General features: G+C 48.2%; 1 protein-coding gene across 1 annotated transcript; it reads right to left on the bottom strand.

Annotated features, from left to right (window-relative positions):
- Nucleotides 1-5,429: 5,429 nt before the first annotated feature.
- Nucleotides 5,430-14,665, bottom strand: Hoip (NHP2-like protein 1 hoip). Its single transcript, XM_077670771.1, has 5 exons — nucleotides 14,506-14,665; nucleotides 14,113-14,230; nucleotides 12,836-12,939; nucleotides 11,951-11,984; nucleotides 5,430-5,735 (listed from the first exon to the last, which is right to left on the bottom strand). The coding sequence occupies exons 1-5, from the start codon at nucleotides 14,506-14,508 to the stop codon at nucleotides 5,611-5,613; spliced, it is 384 nt and encodes a 127-aa protein (XP_077526897.1). The 5' UTR covers nucleotides 14,509-14,665; the 3' UTR covers nucleotides 5,430-5,610.
- Between the last annotated feature and the right edge of the window lie 1,332 nt (nucleotides 14,666-15,997).

Raw genomic sequence — 15,997 nt, 5'->3', positions numbered from 1 at the left:
GGAATGTGATTGCCACTCTCGCTATAGACGCACTCGGGAACAATAGCACTGCATGTTTTTCTGATCCAGTCGTGAGTAACTTAATTGTGCCAATCTTTTTCCGCTGCGACTGTACATGGCTTTTTGCACAGCATATTTCAAGTAATTGGCTCGCACGAGACTTCTGTACATGGGTTCACTAATACCATTTATCGCATGTGAAAGGAGCGCATATTTATGCGCACTTCTATTCACTCCTGAGCTGTTGGTAGCACAGCACTTGCCTGGGGTGGTGACACGCCTAGCCATTCATGTCTACTAACTTCCACCTTAAGGCCTCGACTAGGGTGCATCGGTGTGCGCACAAGCCCCTGAAAAATGTTGGCAGCTCGACACCGACGCCTATTGACACACAACAAATGGCTTCTTTGATTTGTCGTTTTTGGACTACCCAAGAACTTCTTGAGAGCTGTCTATGGACTGCCCTTGCAGCAGAAATCGTTGTGAAAGAAAATAAAAAAAGATCCAGCAGCTTTCAGCCTGTTTAAAATGAGAATCGAGGAGACCAAAAGTCCTCCATAGGGCGTTTACAGTGGCTGAACCAAGAAGCTTATCCACAGTGCGAGGCGTCAGCATCACATTTGGCTCTGAGATCATTCATCTGCCAAGTCAGAGAGTTTGTATCACCTCCAGATTTGCTCCACAAGTGGTGGTAGCAAAGTGTCCTCCTCAAATGCGATTGCATTTTCGTTTGCCTGAAGCAGCTTGCTGTAGTGTGCTGGTACGTAGCAGCAAATTCTTTTTCCTGACTGTAACCATCAGTAGAATTACATACGGCACTCCATACCTCAGTCTCAAGAATAGTTGGCCCGACGAACTGAGTAACCTTATTCAAAAGGCATTCAAGCTTGTACTTGGCCTACACCTGACAACTTCTACTGGCAAGCTAATGAAGCTTGGTCTGCACAATACTTGGGACGAACTCGCTGAAGCCAAAAAGGCCAGCCAGCTCAAAAACTTCAAATGCACCAAAACAAGTCGCCGTACACTACGTTGCCTTGGCTACGATGCACAAGAGACAGCGCATTTAAGAAACAGCGCATCCCCCCTGCCCTATGCCAACTTATCACCGTTGCTCCCACCCCTAGAAATATGAATCTCGTATTCAATGCATACTGAAAAACAGCCAGGATCAACATCACCCACAGTGGGTCCTATGGAGGCAACAAACCAGCAGTCTGCTACACAGATGCTGCCCAGCACCCTCGAAAGTCTGTGTAGGCCATCAGTGTTGACAAGAACCGTGGCAGAGAACTCACAGCAGCCACAGTCTTGATCGCGGACATAGTCTGCAGACGAAATCACCACCGCTGCCATCACGGGCTCAGACTACCTCACCATCATCTCAGACTCCAAAACCGCCTGTCACAATTACCAACTAGGTCGTGTTTCTGCTCAAGCCATTCACATCCCGGACAAACTACAAAGCCCCCACCCCGAACCCCAGGCCATGCATCCCTTGAGGGGAATGAAGTGGCCCACGCCCCCACCCCGAACCCCAGGCCATGCATCCCTTGAGGGGAATGAAGTGGCCCACGCCGCTGCCCGTGAGCATGCCCTCTGGGCCTTCCCCTCATTGGCGGACCAATCGATGACCTCCAGCGACGACATTCCAAGAAGATACATTGGTGTCCTCGCCCACTACCAACGGCAGCACCGAATCTACCGCCCGCCACAGCCCAACATGACCAGAGAGGATGCCATTACCCTCGTACAACTGCAAACACCTACCCCCATGGAACACTACCCCATGCCATATACCCAACAGCATATACATTGACTTGTCAACACTGCCCCGCAACCAGAGCTCTCTACCATATGGTGTGGGAGTGCCGACAATCATCATCACTAACCCCCCACCCAACCCCAACCCTGGGGCAGCGGGAAAACCAGCTGACCAGTCCACGCCCTCAAGACCAGCAACTACTGGTGGACAGGGCCCACGGGGCAGCCAAGGACCAAGGCTTACTGGACTAGAGGCCTCCCACAAAGGAACTCGTGCAGTTCAATAAATGTTTATTCCTCCTCCTGGGTGTTACGTGTTTAGCCGGCGACTGCATCGAAGTTTTTGTGTGTGGATGAAAGACGGCCGTTAAAAATCAGAATCCATGATCACAAAATGCATCAGTTCACACTGCTCAGTTGGATGTTGGGACTGCTTTTTCGGAACAGTGGGAGGCCTCATTGCACAGGGCAAACGAACATTGCTCCCAAGCACAACAAGTGCATATTTTGGCAGGCTGTACCTATGTCTTGCAATAAGTGCGACAATCTGGTTGAAAAACAGGCCTAGACAAATATGGTAGCACGCAAGCATGCTGTGTGCAGTAGTAAAGGCTCTAGTGCCAACAGAGAGCAGGCAGTGCTTCTCACTGGAAAGGCATAAAAAAAGCTGTTAAAACTCTAATCTTTGCTCTGATGTTTCAACACAGCGGAGAGGCATAAACATGCGTAATAATGCAAGGATTCAGAAACAAATGCAAGTTGGAAATTTTGCAGTGAAACAGCTTTTCGCTGTACGCTAAGGAAATTACTGCACTCTTCTTTTTTGCTATGTTCAACCCCATTTTAGAATGCCTTTAAATGTCCATTACTTACTTTTCCAATGACATCTTCATTGACAAGAGAATGCAATGAGTTGCTTAAAGAGCACGGATGGCTAGCTGATGCCACGTAGCCATGTGACGCCATGTTGATAGCTGATGCCATGTGATCCCACTTTCTCTGTTCTTTGGCGACCGTTCTACAAAGGCAGGGACGTGCCAAAGATCACTCGGTTGCTACACCCTAGAGCTAATGGTGCGGGTTAAAGCTCGCTGGGTTGGGTGTAACGGTTTTGTATTGTGGACACATTACTGGTGTATATCTCAACTTCTGTTTGTTTCACTGGGCATCTGCCAGTGTTTCTGCAAAATAGGGCGCAAGTGAAGAGGACAGTGGAGTTCCAATTGTGTGTATAGTAGCAGTAGTGACTGCTTCCACGAGCCACGATAAATGCTTTGTACTATGGCCATTTGGTATGTATGCACCCAGTTCTGTAGTCTGTAAAGCAAGGCTTATGCATGATCAGTTAGAAGCTAAGGTGAAGGTTGTGGTGTGGTCAATAGGGCATGATCACTTATGTGAAGACATTGTGTCTCATCTCATTAGATTATGCATCTACCCTGAATTGCAAGGGTCCAACAGTGTTCATCAGTGCAACTGACACTGATGAGGTTATTAGTGCTCGAGAGATTGGATCATAAAGGCTGGTAATGCTTCCAAGTTGCTTGAGCTGCATACAGTGCAGGTCTCAAGAAATCTGCCAGGCAAGTTGATTGCATGCTGGTGCATTAATCTTTTTATCTTAGTTGTACCACGGTATTGAAATTTTTCTAAAGTGTTGAATCCATGTGGCAGATTTATTTGTTGATTGGGACGCCAAGCAGATTGACCCAGCCTTCTTGTGGGTCACTAAGTTTGTGAGCGCTGATAAAAAGGTGAACTTTGTCGCATTCAGGACTACCTCCTATCTTCAGCCGCACCAGTGGGGGCTATCTGCATGCCAGTAGTTAACTGTCAGAACATCCAGTGGTGGCAGATGTATTTTCTTTGTCCACAAAGTGATATCATCAGCGTACATGGTGATGCGAACATCACTCTTTTCATGAATTGCAACGGCCAGCTTTCTGATGGCAAGAATGAACAGCAGGCAAGAAATGACTGGACCTTGCAGTACACCTCTATTGTTACCAAACCGGGTTGGAGAAGGGTTGCCAGATTCCATGCCCAAGGTGCAGTTCTTAGAAAGTTCACGAGGTAGTTATTCATCTGGCGGCCTGGACAATAGCATGTGCAACTGCATCAAATGGTTTCCTTAGGTCCACTGCCGAATACACGAGGTGCCACATGGCCTGCTCATGGCCCTGGCATTGAGAACTCTTTGAAGATGTCATAGAACATAGTGAGTACTTGTGCGAAGTTTATAAAGCCCAAAACAGTCCCTGCTGGCTTTTGCAAAGTCCTGTGTGCTGTCCTGCAAACACTCATCTCCATGAAAGTGCTCTTAGTAACTGCCACTGGTATCCTGCTTTTATCTCACTTTTAGTCCATCCCAGTAGCCATGTGATTAAATAGCCCTTAAGATGCCTTGGAACTTTTTTTGCGCACCTATAGCTTCAACAGATTGCAGTGCTCTAGCCAGGTGTAGATATACTTCAAACTGTTGCAATTACCGCAATGAGCAACTGCTACCAATGCGGGTGGCGATGTGTGGAGCTGGGAACACAAAAACGCAAGCTAGAACGCATGAATTTTACTATTTTCCATGGGGGGGACTAAACCAAGGCACCACTTTGGTGCATTCGCACAGCATAACAGCAGCACTCTAGTGCGAACAAGTGACATGGGTGTTGCGCTCGGACAATGAAGCAGCAAATTTACACATTCACGCTCTAGTTTTCGCGTTCCACTGCAGCCCAACTCCAGACATGCCCAGCACCACACCCATGTTGGATGTGTCGGGGCCCGGGGCAGAACTCTCTCGAGTTGTGCTCATTTAAAAAATGACCATTCCGTGCCCGTTCTAATTGTGACGTAATTGAAGCTGTGCAGCCTCTTACTAAAGACGCACGCAAAAAAAAAAAAAAAAAGCGTTACACTCAATGTGAAAGCCGTCGGAAGTGCAGAGCAGTGATTCACCATAACGGGCTGTAGCGCTGTTATCTGCTCACTGCCACCACTGAACGCATTTCAAATTTCCCGACTTCGCAGTGCTCGCATGCCCCCTGCCTGAAGCTGCGCTAGCAGGAGCTCTCTTCTTTTTGTGCTTGTTTTTCCTCTCGCGCGTGCCAGTGTTGCACTGCCACTTTTTTTCGCTTACTATTGTAAAAAACAATCAACAAGCTTTCCTCACTAAATGAATGCGGGTGCCGCAGGTTAATTACGTATATTTTGCCTCGAATGTACCTACAGTTTTCTTTACACCACACAAACGGGGAGATGTACGACAAGCGCCAGCGGTTCACAAGTTTCAAACGCTTGCGACTGTATAAACCACTTGGCTTACGAAGCCTCTGTAGGACACAGCGACGACAGCCGCTACGATGGGACGCCGTGTGGCTCTACCTGAGTCCAGCAAGCGAGTTACGATGACAAGGCGAGCCCCTAAAGTGCTCTGCACTTAAAACTGACGCCTCGCTAGAGTTGTTCCTCGTCACATCCGTATCGCCTCCTTTCAGCCAATCAGGGCTGGCTAGAAACAAACGGAAACTTTCAAATGCACATGAAATGTACAAAACTGAGGACTCCACCCCTGTCCTGTGCAACCAAAGTTCCACCATGTGAAAAGGACCAAGAGGCAAGCTGTAGCATTCTTGCATTGAGAGAAAGAGCGAAAGAAAAGAGCGGTCTCAGGTTAAAAGCCTTTATCGGTTGTCCAGGCTCTTAAAACGAAAAGAGATAACATAAACAAAAGCAGCTGACAGCAGCAACGTGCTCCTGATGAATGCACAGAACAATTTCTCGTATGGTACAGGAGGCCGTGCGTGGCTTCTCCACGTGGTCGAGGTGGCTTGTGGCCGAGCTGTTGCCTCACACGAGCAGCTTCTCGATCTCCGTCTGGAGGCTCTGAATTTGGGGCTTGAGCTGCGACCCCTCGTTGACTGTGACCGAGCAGGCGATGACCGGTCTCGACACCCCGCACGCTCGGCCAAGGGCTGCACAAAAGGGGAGCAATCAGTGAGCCACACAACACAGACCGGCTATCTTCCAGGCCACGACTGTGCGACCTCACAAAACTTAAGATGCCCTAACAACCGTGTCATAAAACTTGCATTGGACATGAGGAGACCTTAAAGGGGCCACGAAGCCAAAAAACAACATTGTCTGGTTTGAAAGAACAGTGGTAACTCACTCGGCTCCATCCCAGTTACCAAGCACGTTTTTTAACTGCACAGCCGCCAATCACACAAACATGGTTCTGTGATGTGACAAGAAATCGCCGGAAAGTGGCCGAAGAGTCGCCACTGCCGCGTGTACTTTATTTAATAGTACCGTATTTTCGCGTATAACCTGAACAAAAAATGTGAAAATTTCAGTGGCAAAGTAGGGGTGCAGATAATACGCAGGGCTTCAGTGACGGTATCAGTGACGGCACAGGTGCTCGACACTCAATTACTGGAATTAAGCCATAAAATTGGCATCCGTTGAATCACCGAGCAAAATGCAAAATGCCACCTTTAATCACATTGTCTTTATTCACATCTATTTCGTTTTATTTTTTAACTGCAGTTTATAACCCCCCCCCCCCCCCCCCCAAACCCGAAAATAATTTCTGGCTATGATACTGTGGGAAGTAACAGACACCAGAATGGAAGGCTCCAAATTAGGACCAAATGAGATTACCGTATTTTCTGGTGTATAAGTCGCGGTTTTTTTCTCAAATTTTCTTGGTGCGTCTTATCTACCGGTGCGACTTATGGATGAAAATAAATCTGGTTCTCGGCGGCCGCGCGTGGCCAGCACACGTTAAGAGACGCAACTCTATAGTCTAAATGAATCCGAAGCCCAGTGCTACGGCGTTTCTCATAGCCCATATGTCACTTGGGTACGTTAAACCAAAGAATTTGCAGCTTTTTCTAGTCAAAAACAATGATAATGGCCTGCGACAAACGCGCGCCACTTCCTGCCATGCGCAGTAACTACAGTTCAGAATAAATTCAAAGTAACATTAAACTAAGTTGCAAAAACAAAATGCAGCTTATAAGTTATGACAGAGATTTGCGCTGAACCAGGTAAAAGGTAAACGTGCTGCTAATTTTTTAAATGACAGCTTGCTGATAAGTTTTGATTTTCGGGTCGCTTCCGCCACGTCACTTCCGTCCGCCATGACACCTTTATGGCAGTGATTTACGACAGCACGCAAGAAGCGTGCGACGTTTGGAGAGATGGCCAAATGGGTCTCTCACTCTTGGGACTCCATTTCTACAAAAATAGTTTTAGCCAGGTTCATAAAGGCCGGAGGGATGCGGTCTGCGAGTGGTGACGATGTTGGCAAAAAAGACATCAGGGAGTCAGCGGCCGACAGCGATGCGCCGGCGGAACTCCCACTTGAAGTTGCCGAATTATTTGTTAGCGAGCCGGAGGAAGAGGACTTCGATGGTTTTGCCTAGACACTGTCTGTAGGTACATGCCATCTGTGTGTATCAATAAACTATTTTGGAGAAGTTAGTTCTGTCTAGACTTTGGACGGTATTGCACGTGTCTAGCCCTCTTTACTGGGGAATGCTTTCATAGGCGGCGGGCGCCACAACCATGTACTTTCGCCGCACTTTCTAACGATCTGATTCATTATGAGTTTACCTAATTAACAAGTGCGTCGTGTACACCGGTGCGTGTTATACACCGGTGCGACTTATATACGTTTTTTTCAGAAAAACTGTCATTTTGAGGGGGGTGCGACTTATACAAAGATGCGACTTATAGACCGGAAAATACGGTATTCACATCGCACAGAGCACGAGCACCTTTTGCTGATGCCACAGTCAGCGTTACACTGATGTCCTTCAGTTGAGCTCCCTGATCAGTAAAATATCACAGTATCTGGAGGTCACAAGTTCCCCAAACGAAATAACTGAGACTTATGCAAATTTTGACAATGAACTCGGAAGGATCGCAAGGCTGCGTTCTCGCTGCTGTTCTGCAAACTCCTGCAGTTTCAGCAGGTAAAAAAAAATTAGCGCAAAATAACTTGGTGTCGACAGCATTTTCAATCTGTCTGTGCCAAGGTGCAAAGACCTTTCCAGAAACTGCAGCGCCGCTCCTTCCCCTGGCGGGCGCGCGCAAGGCGTCATGGGAACTGCGTGCGCGCGCGGGGCGAGCGCCGACGGGGTGGTCGCGCCGCGCGCCGCGTTCGCGGCGTCCGTCAAAGGACCAAGTTTAAGTAACGCGAAAGGATGGGCTTGCAAAGTTATGTTGCGCATCAATTAAATCATCTTTAAACCATAGAACCCAAAATAAGAAATAAACTCCGCATCCTTCTGAAGCTGCCTGCACCGCATGAGAACCTTTTGTCGTCTGCTAGCAACGTCGTCTGCTAGCTGCTGGCAGTTGCAAGCGTCTTCGTGCTTCTTGCTGCCCGCGGGAAAATAGAAATTACTCAACACGAGGAAATAAAAAACAAATGTGCACTTGAGCTCCCAAAGAAAAATACAAATAACCGGCTCTTGCCTCCGGCAGCCCGCGGGGAGCTGTGTGGGAAAACGAAGAAGCTCATATCGTGTGCACACGTTATTCGTGATGCATTTCCGCGTGTGTAAAGCTACACTCGTTTACGACCTGCCTTAGCGTTTGTAGTTCACGCGATACTGACGATATGGCGCCAAGGAAGCTGCAGGAGGCGGAAAAACGTGCTGTATGATCGGATGGGACAACAATACGCTACGAGACCGGCATGTTTCATTGCACAAGTTTCCGAAGGACAAGAAACTTAAAAAGGAATAAGTTCGCCAGATAAATCGCCAGGGTCGTGATGGCCGATTCCCTTTGTGGGAGCCGTCCGAACATCACAGGATATGTGGAGCCCATTTCAACGCGAGCAGACGCAAATGTTACATGAACCGTATGCGACCATTTTTCCACACCGGGTCTTCTCCGAGAGGTGTCCTCCGGTAAAGACAGGTACGCCCAGCATTATAACGTAAATTCCAGGCATCCGCTTCCAGGCATCCAAGACGAACTAGTGATATGCAGCACTGTCGAGATACCCCTGTCAGCTCAGAGTAATCAACGCCCGTTTTGTAATGATTTTTAGCACAAACGGCGTAACAGGGCATAAAGCAATATTTTCACTCCAGCAGGCAACGATGCGGTTTCTCCAACGACAGCGACTGCCTGCAGCCCGTTTCCTGCGGCATTGGAGTAACGGGGTTTCTGCTGTAGTGAGTTCAGCATTTCGACTATTTCTTTTCGGTCGCTCATTGTGGAATTATTTCCCAGTTTTAAGGTGTGGTGTACTTCCTGTGAGAAAACAAAGGAGACAGCTCGTCATAGCTGACCCAGGATTATTGATCGAAGATGAGCTCCGTGAATTTGGCGTTAAATTGAACAGATCCCCCATGTTAAATGATCGGCGTCAACTGACAGTAACGGAGGAAACACGCACACGGCAAATCGCCAACCTAAGGAGACACGTTGAGCGAGTTATTCGAGAAGTGAAGAACTTGAGAATACCGTGGTATGTTGTCCCAAATGCGATGGCTGACAAGCCAAACCGGATACGGAAAATTTGTTGCTACCTTAACAACTTCACACATGAACCACTTCTCAATTGATAATTAAGCAAAATGTCAACTATGCGTGTTTTGCATTAGCGCCCTCTGAACAGTTTTACCTTTGAGTCGGTATTGGTTAGTTTTTCTAACGGAGTAATTAAAAGTGTACGTGTCTTTTTTTCGACTGAAATAAACATTTCTATTTTCATATTTACACACAGCCGAAAACATAAAAAGAGCTTAGGATTGCACAATAAGACTCGCCACCTCTTGGGCACCAGTACTTGCAACAAATGCAGACATAGTGTAGCATGAATGGACGGTATACACACTGCAACTCCCCGAAATGCAGCAGTTTGTTGAAGAAATGCGGGCGGTGGTGAGAATGCTGAAGTTTGAAAAAGAAGCCAGTGAAGAAAACAGCTGTCCAGGACTTGATTGATTGATTGTGGGGTTTAACGCGCCGACGCAACGCAGGCGATGAGGCGCGCCGTAGTGGAGGGCTCCGGATTAATTTTGACCACCTGGGGATCTTTAACGTGCGCCGAAATCTCGTACACATGGGTGTTTTTGCTTTTCGCCTCCATCAGAAAAGCGGCCGCTGCGGCCGGGAATCAAACCCGCGACCTCGTGCTCAGCAGCGCAAAGCCTTAGCCACTGAGCCACCGCGGCGGGTCAGCTGTCCAGGACAGCAGATGTTCTGCATGCATCACACAATGTTAAACGCCGAAGCTGCACCGTCAACAAATGCTCCGTCCACAGGCGCTGTCGCGCACGGCACGGTTTGGCACGCTAGAGCTACATGAAGAGCGGCCCGGGCGGCAGCGGCGGCGGCTGCTGCGGCGCTCACAGTTCCCAGGCTGCTTTGCGGCCGCCGTTTGGGGGCGCGCGCAACTTTCCGGAAAGGTCTATTAAAAAACTTCACATACACGCCGCTCCATCGAACGATCCTGCAGCACTCGCATTACGGCCACCGCACCTTCGCGACCAGACAGGTCCTCATGGCAGGGCACACACTGGCGGCGTTCCAGAGAAGCGCATGGAGCGGTGAACAAGATCTGGTCACGCCATCGCGCGCAGTGTCAACACCTAAATGTATTCCTACACTGTGGTGTTGGGTAAAGTGACCGTTTCACAACGCCAGCGAAGACACTGCAGTGCTTTTGTTGCTGCATGGCCTTTTATATAGGGAAGCATCATTATCTCAAGATTTGACGCGGGCACCCTGCTAACAGTAACAAAACTGCCCATGTAAACAAAAATAATAAAAAATGCTGTATTTGAACTTTCATAATATGCACTGAAACTGAATTCTGAATTCTAACACGCAGCCCGGCATGCTTCGGCACTTTCCTCCCATGGTACCTTTTTTTTTTGTTTTCTTCTCGCACAAATGCAGGCTGGTTCGATCCGCACACCCAATATGCCCTGTGCCAGCACCTGTCTAGCGCTCAACACTGCCTTTTGTGTACCTTATTCCTAGCTCTCAGCTTTGCCACGATGTCTCGGGATGCCTGTAGCTCCATTCAGATTCAGAAGTGGTGCATGGCAACGGTGCAGAGAATTTTCTGTGGTGCCGGTGCAGTGCAGCAGCGGAGTTCCGCAGTGCCGTGCACCACAACTGCACCGTCAGCAGCACCCCTGCGTGTTTGCAATCGAGCGAGGTGCAGGCATAGTCGTCTCCTAACCATCCTCATCTGTCGTCCTCTACAACTCGATGTTTACGGCCATCTGGGTTGCGCCGAACGGATCAGCAACGACGTGAAGTTCATCCCGCCTATCTTCGAGCTCGACGTACTTCACGTGGTTGCCGCAACTGCCGGTAGCCGCCTGCCAACCCACAACGCCCCAACTAAGGCGTGTACTCATGGCACCGAATCGCTGCACTTCCTCCGTAGCAGGTGCAGCAGTTCTCTGCACCGCGGCTGCACCATGAGCAATCGAGGGACGCAGTGCATGGCACCTATCCTGCAGTGGTGAATCGAGCGCTTTGGTGCAGTGCACCATGCAACGTTGCAAGGAATCGCGTCTGAATCGAATGGAGCTTGCGTCTACCTTTCACCGGACGACTATAGGCACGTCTCAGCCATTCACAGTGAAGCAATAAGGGTTGCACTGACTTACCAACCCCTTCTCGCACATTCCTGAGTGCAATATCACTTCCAGCCGGCTGCGATAGTCACCCTTTCTTTCAGTTTTGGTTTAGAAAAGACCAAATTTCGATTCCCGCTTACAATGCAGCGGCGTATATCTGGGCCTCCAAATTTTGCACGTAGTACCTTTTAACAAAATACTACAGGAAAACAGTTCGTTTAAGAGGCCGAAAATTTCATTGCAGTTGTTGTTAGATAAACCTTGAATCACCACTAGGGTTTCCACATCCTTTAGTATGCTGCAGCACTTTGATTGATTGATAGTCACGGTCTACGTGAGTCTGTGCCGTTTATAGCAGCAAAGGTAAACAGCAACTTCCGATGCATTCACAAAAGGCATGGCCACAGCCTGTAGCACTGTTTTATACAGACGGGTGTACCACCGCAAGCTGCCTATTTTTGCATTTCGTTTGCCTTGAATTAAAGCAAACTGGCTGTAATGGCCCCAAAGCACCGCAACACAGCTCCAAAAAAACAAGAAAACTGCTCCGAGGCAGCGATGCTCACCATGTTTGGACCGCACGAACACGTATGGCACGTTCTGGGAAAAAAAAAAAAAAAGAAGAGAGAGAAAAGGAACACGGGTGTCAGCAACAACATGAGAGAGGACACCGACAGCCAACAAGGTCATTGTCGCAGTTGATTTCTTAAACCAACAGCTCTGTGGCGGGATTCCAGGTTTTGTCTATTTCAAATGTGCCCATTTTGATTGTTGGAAGGCATTGCACTGTTGGGATGAAAGAGACACCCTAAAAGGCAGCAAGGCTACACCACACTGCTCCTGTTACAGCAATTCAAAAAATCAACTACCGCTCTGTCAAACTAGATGAGGGAACTAGAAGCTTTTTGAAATCAAGTCCAACACCAAACGAACCAACCCAGAAGCGAACACCCATTTCTTATCGAGATGATTTGCTGCACTGCGACTGTGCTGTGTAGTGCTTTACTGATACCGACGTTTTCCCCCGATATGGCGTTTCCCTAGCATTAAACCATCATCGTCACTAGACGGAGGGGTGCATTTTCCATCTAATTTCGCACGTGCGTGCGCAGCCCTCTCCAAATCCAAACTCCTTTCAACCGTGCTGAAATGGCGCAATCGGGCAGACGCCGACTTCGTAAGACGAGGGACCCAGGTTCGATTCTTCTGACCACGGGAAGCGTTTTATTTTTTTCTTCACTTCACCCACAATCATCATCATCACAAAAGAAAGTTGGCTTTCCTGCAGTGTGTTTTGGGTGAACTACAGACGACAGACCAGTGAGAGGCTTCACAAAGCTTTTGAGACAGACAAAGCAATACGCTTCCACCCCTTATTTTTGTGTTTGCAATTTTCTTACCCCCCCCGCCCCCCTTCCCGAGCGAGTCTTTCCCTAAAAAGCAAGCCTCACCTTGTCTTCACACAGTAGTGGCAAATGCAGGAGAATTTCGAGGGGCGTCGCGTCGGCAGCCATGACGATGATTTCGGCGAGACCACGGTTCAGGGCCTTCGTGGCTGAAAGGCAAAGAGGAAGTCAGGTTCCGTGCCCTTGTCTTGCTGCTTCGCTAGGTCTTTCACAACCTCTCACTACCTCCCCAAGACCTGACAGAGGCTTTCCCCAACATTCCCACCAATACGAGGGCTAGTAACCAGAAGCCTTTTCCCCGCGAAGAGCCAGGAGTTAAAAATTCAGGTACAGATACGCATCCAAAACACGGATTTTTATCAGTAGAATGCAAGTTAATTTTTTGTGCTTAATAAACATACGGGTAGAAAGGAAGCACTACGCCGCATGCGTCAGCTTCGAAAGCCTACGTCTTTTGTCACCACTGCCCCCACTCCTACGGGGCCCCAAAGTCAGTCCCAGTTGCTTTTTCGTGTGGGCCGCTATTAGTGACATCCACACTCACTAGTCGAGGCCTAGACTACAGGCCAACAATGCTCCTGTCGGCCGACAAAGGCGTTTTGTGCTCTGCTTCACGATGCCACTGCAATAAAGATTGTTTACCACCTCTGCAGGATCATAGTTGAAATATTTTGCATACAGCTGTGCTCAGAATCTTGCAATAATTGCAGGAGGGCATAAATGTCTACTTGTGTCGGACGATTCTCAGTACTGGAGGACGAAACGGGGGCACAGCGAGCACGCCTGGCCTGTAACACCTTACCGATTGATAAAAGTATGAGTGCAAATTGGTGCACTCCACCCACTGACACTGCTAGTACCTCGGCACGCAACATGCGATGGAGTTGCGCAGTGTTACGCACGTCACAGGTCTGCCTCCACCCACTCGACTCGGCGAATTCATGTGCGTTGGTAAACAAGCAAAATGCACACGACTGCTCAGCAGTACTCTTAGTTGTGAAAGGTGAACTGTGTGGTACGGTAGGCGCTGCCAATAAGGCAACCATTGTAGTTCGGTGATTTTTTTTTTTCTTTTTATAAAGGACTGCACTAGTACCTTATTTAGTGACACTAGACTGCACGATGAAGACGAATGAATCTAATTTCGTGAGAAAAGTGTAACAGAGAAATAGCGCAAACGGGGAGTATCATAACATCGGTTATTACTGCTAGGCCAATCAACCAAGAAACAAGCAAAATCTGGTCGCCGTTCACAAAATGCGGCAACGCCGGGACGGCACAAGCCAGGTGATTTCAAACAGGCTACGCAGGAGAGGATTTACCTTCGTTGGCTCCCTTCCTCATCTGCTTGTAGTTGGTGGCCTGTTGAACGATGTTCAAAATCTTCGCCGTCAGCTCTGGATCGGCCAAGGGGTAGGCTTTCGGGTTCACCTCGTCGGTCTGAAAAGTTGGCGCCAAACACGATGTAGTCACAAGTTCAAGCGACGTTGCGCGACGATTCGGTGGATAAAAAAGCGGTAATGCGAACGAGGCAAAAACAAGTTAGCAGGCTAGACTGATTCAGAGCCACATGGTTGCAAGGGCTTCAACACAGCATGCGCCGCATGCATGTGCGACGCCAATCGGTAATGCACTCGTAGGCCTACGAGGCTGTCGTTGAAGTCTGTAGCACCAATGCAGCCAGTAAAACTTGAACTGAGCAAGACAGGACTCACCATTGTGTAGTTATGGAGTAGCTGATTGCTCCGAACTGCAGCTTTGAAGCTTGGGGAGTGCCCAAACAACAAGAAACGTTTTTGTCGAAAAGTACCTGCGATGAAACCCCACGTGTTGTTTGTTAGCGTCGGCCTGCGGTGAACGATGCTTGATGATGATGGTGTTCCAACCATCTCTCCGTTCCTTTCAAAACAAAAAAAATTTATAATATAATTACAATTAACATAGTTGACATTTTATTTTAATAACATAGTTTTATTCATTGGAAGTTGCAGTTTTTGTTTTACTTTTTTTACACAGGGTCGAAAGCAATCACTCAGCTGTTCTACATACTTCCTAATCTTATTTACCTTGAGGCCGTGAAATTACAGTTGCTTTACAGTCAGTAAAATTATTTACTACAACTACACTGTATAACTTAACCTCTAAACGCGAAGTTTCTTTTTTTCTCTCTCAATAAGGGCGCCTCTTGTGGTGAAAAGCACCTCGCGGAAATAGCAGACAGCTTTCCGAAACGTGGCACGCAGCTGAGCTAGTTGGTACATACTTTAAGAAAGAAGAAAACGTGGCGCAAACTAGACGTGGACGAAGAAAACAAGATAAGACATATAAAGGCGCCTGTATATGTTGTTGTTGTTGTTGCGCCTTTAGACTTACCTTGTTTTCTTCGTCCACGCCTAGTTTGCGCCACGTTTTCTTCTTTCTGGCACGCAGTGCGCGTCGTCTGCTACGTACACTCTGCATTTCTTTTTGCACGCTGATGGGAGCGTTGCAAGAACGCGCACAGAAATTTAGCCGACATAATTAATTCGTCATTTTCTCTAGATGGTGAGCAACAGCTAACGCTCTTTCATACGACGAAGCTCAGTTTTAGTTCGTTCACCGTGTCGAATTTTCAAAGATGCGAAAATGACACTTGCAAGGTGGTTGCAATGAATGTTGGGCCGGACCGCGTAGAAGGTCACGCGCCCAGGCTACTTTATTGCAGACGTACAAGCCGGAAATGCTAAAGGCTGCCTCTATTCTCACGGCAGTCGTGTGGCCCCGCGACGCGCTGTACGTGGCCTGCGACCAGGCGGGCAGCCCGACGCTCGTCTTCGACCGGCGGGTTACCTTTGGAAATTTCTCACGGAAGTTCCCGTCACTACCTGGCGGCCCTAAAATTAGCTGAATAATATTTGAAGTAAACTGACCTGAATTTACCTGTTTTACACTCGAAACAAATGATAGACCCGTACTGATACTACCTTATAATTTAAGTGACGAAATGGGGGAGGGAGAAGGTTTAATGTAATAGGCTACGTAACCTAACGTCGCCTAGCCTCACCGAACCTAGCGTGACCTAACCTAACCAATTCTAGCTAAACTAATGCGACATAACCAAACGAAACCCGACCTAACCCAATCCAACCGCAACAAGCTTGACCTAACCCAGTCTAACTACGCTGAACCCAACCTATCATACACGGAAACAGTTGTGCGAGCGAGTTC

The sequence above is a fragment of the Haemaphysalis longicornis genome, unplaced genomic scaffold (genome assembly GCF_048455015.1).
Source record: "Haemaphysalis longicornis isolate Haplotype H1 unplaced genomic scaffold, Haemaphysalis longicornis Haplotype H1 scaffold_5, whole genome shotgun sequence".
Taxonomy (NCBI): domain Eukaryota; kingdom Metazoa; phylum Arthropoda; class Arachnida; order Ixodida; family Ixodidae; genus Haemaphysalis; species Haemaphysalis longicornis.
This window is presented reverse-complemented; position numbering and strand designations above follow the sequence as displayed.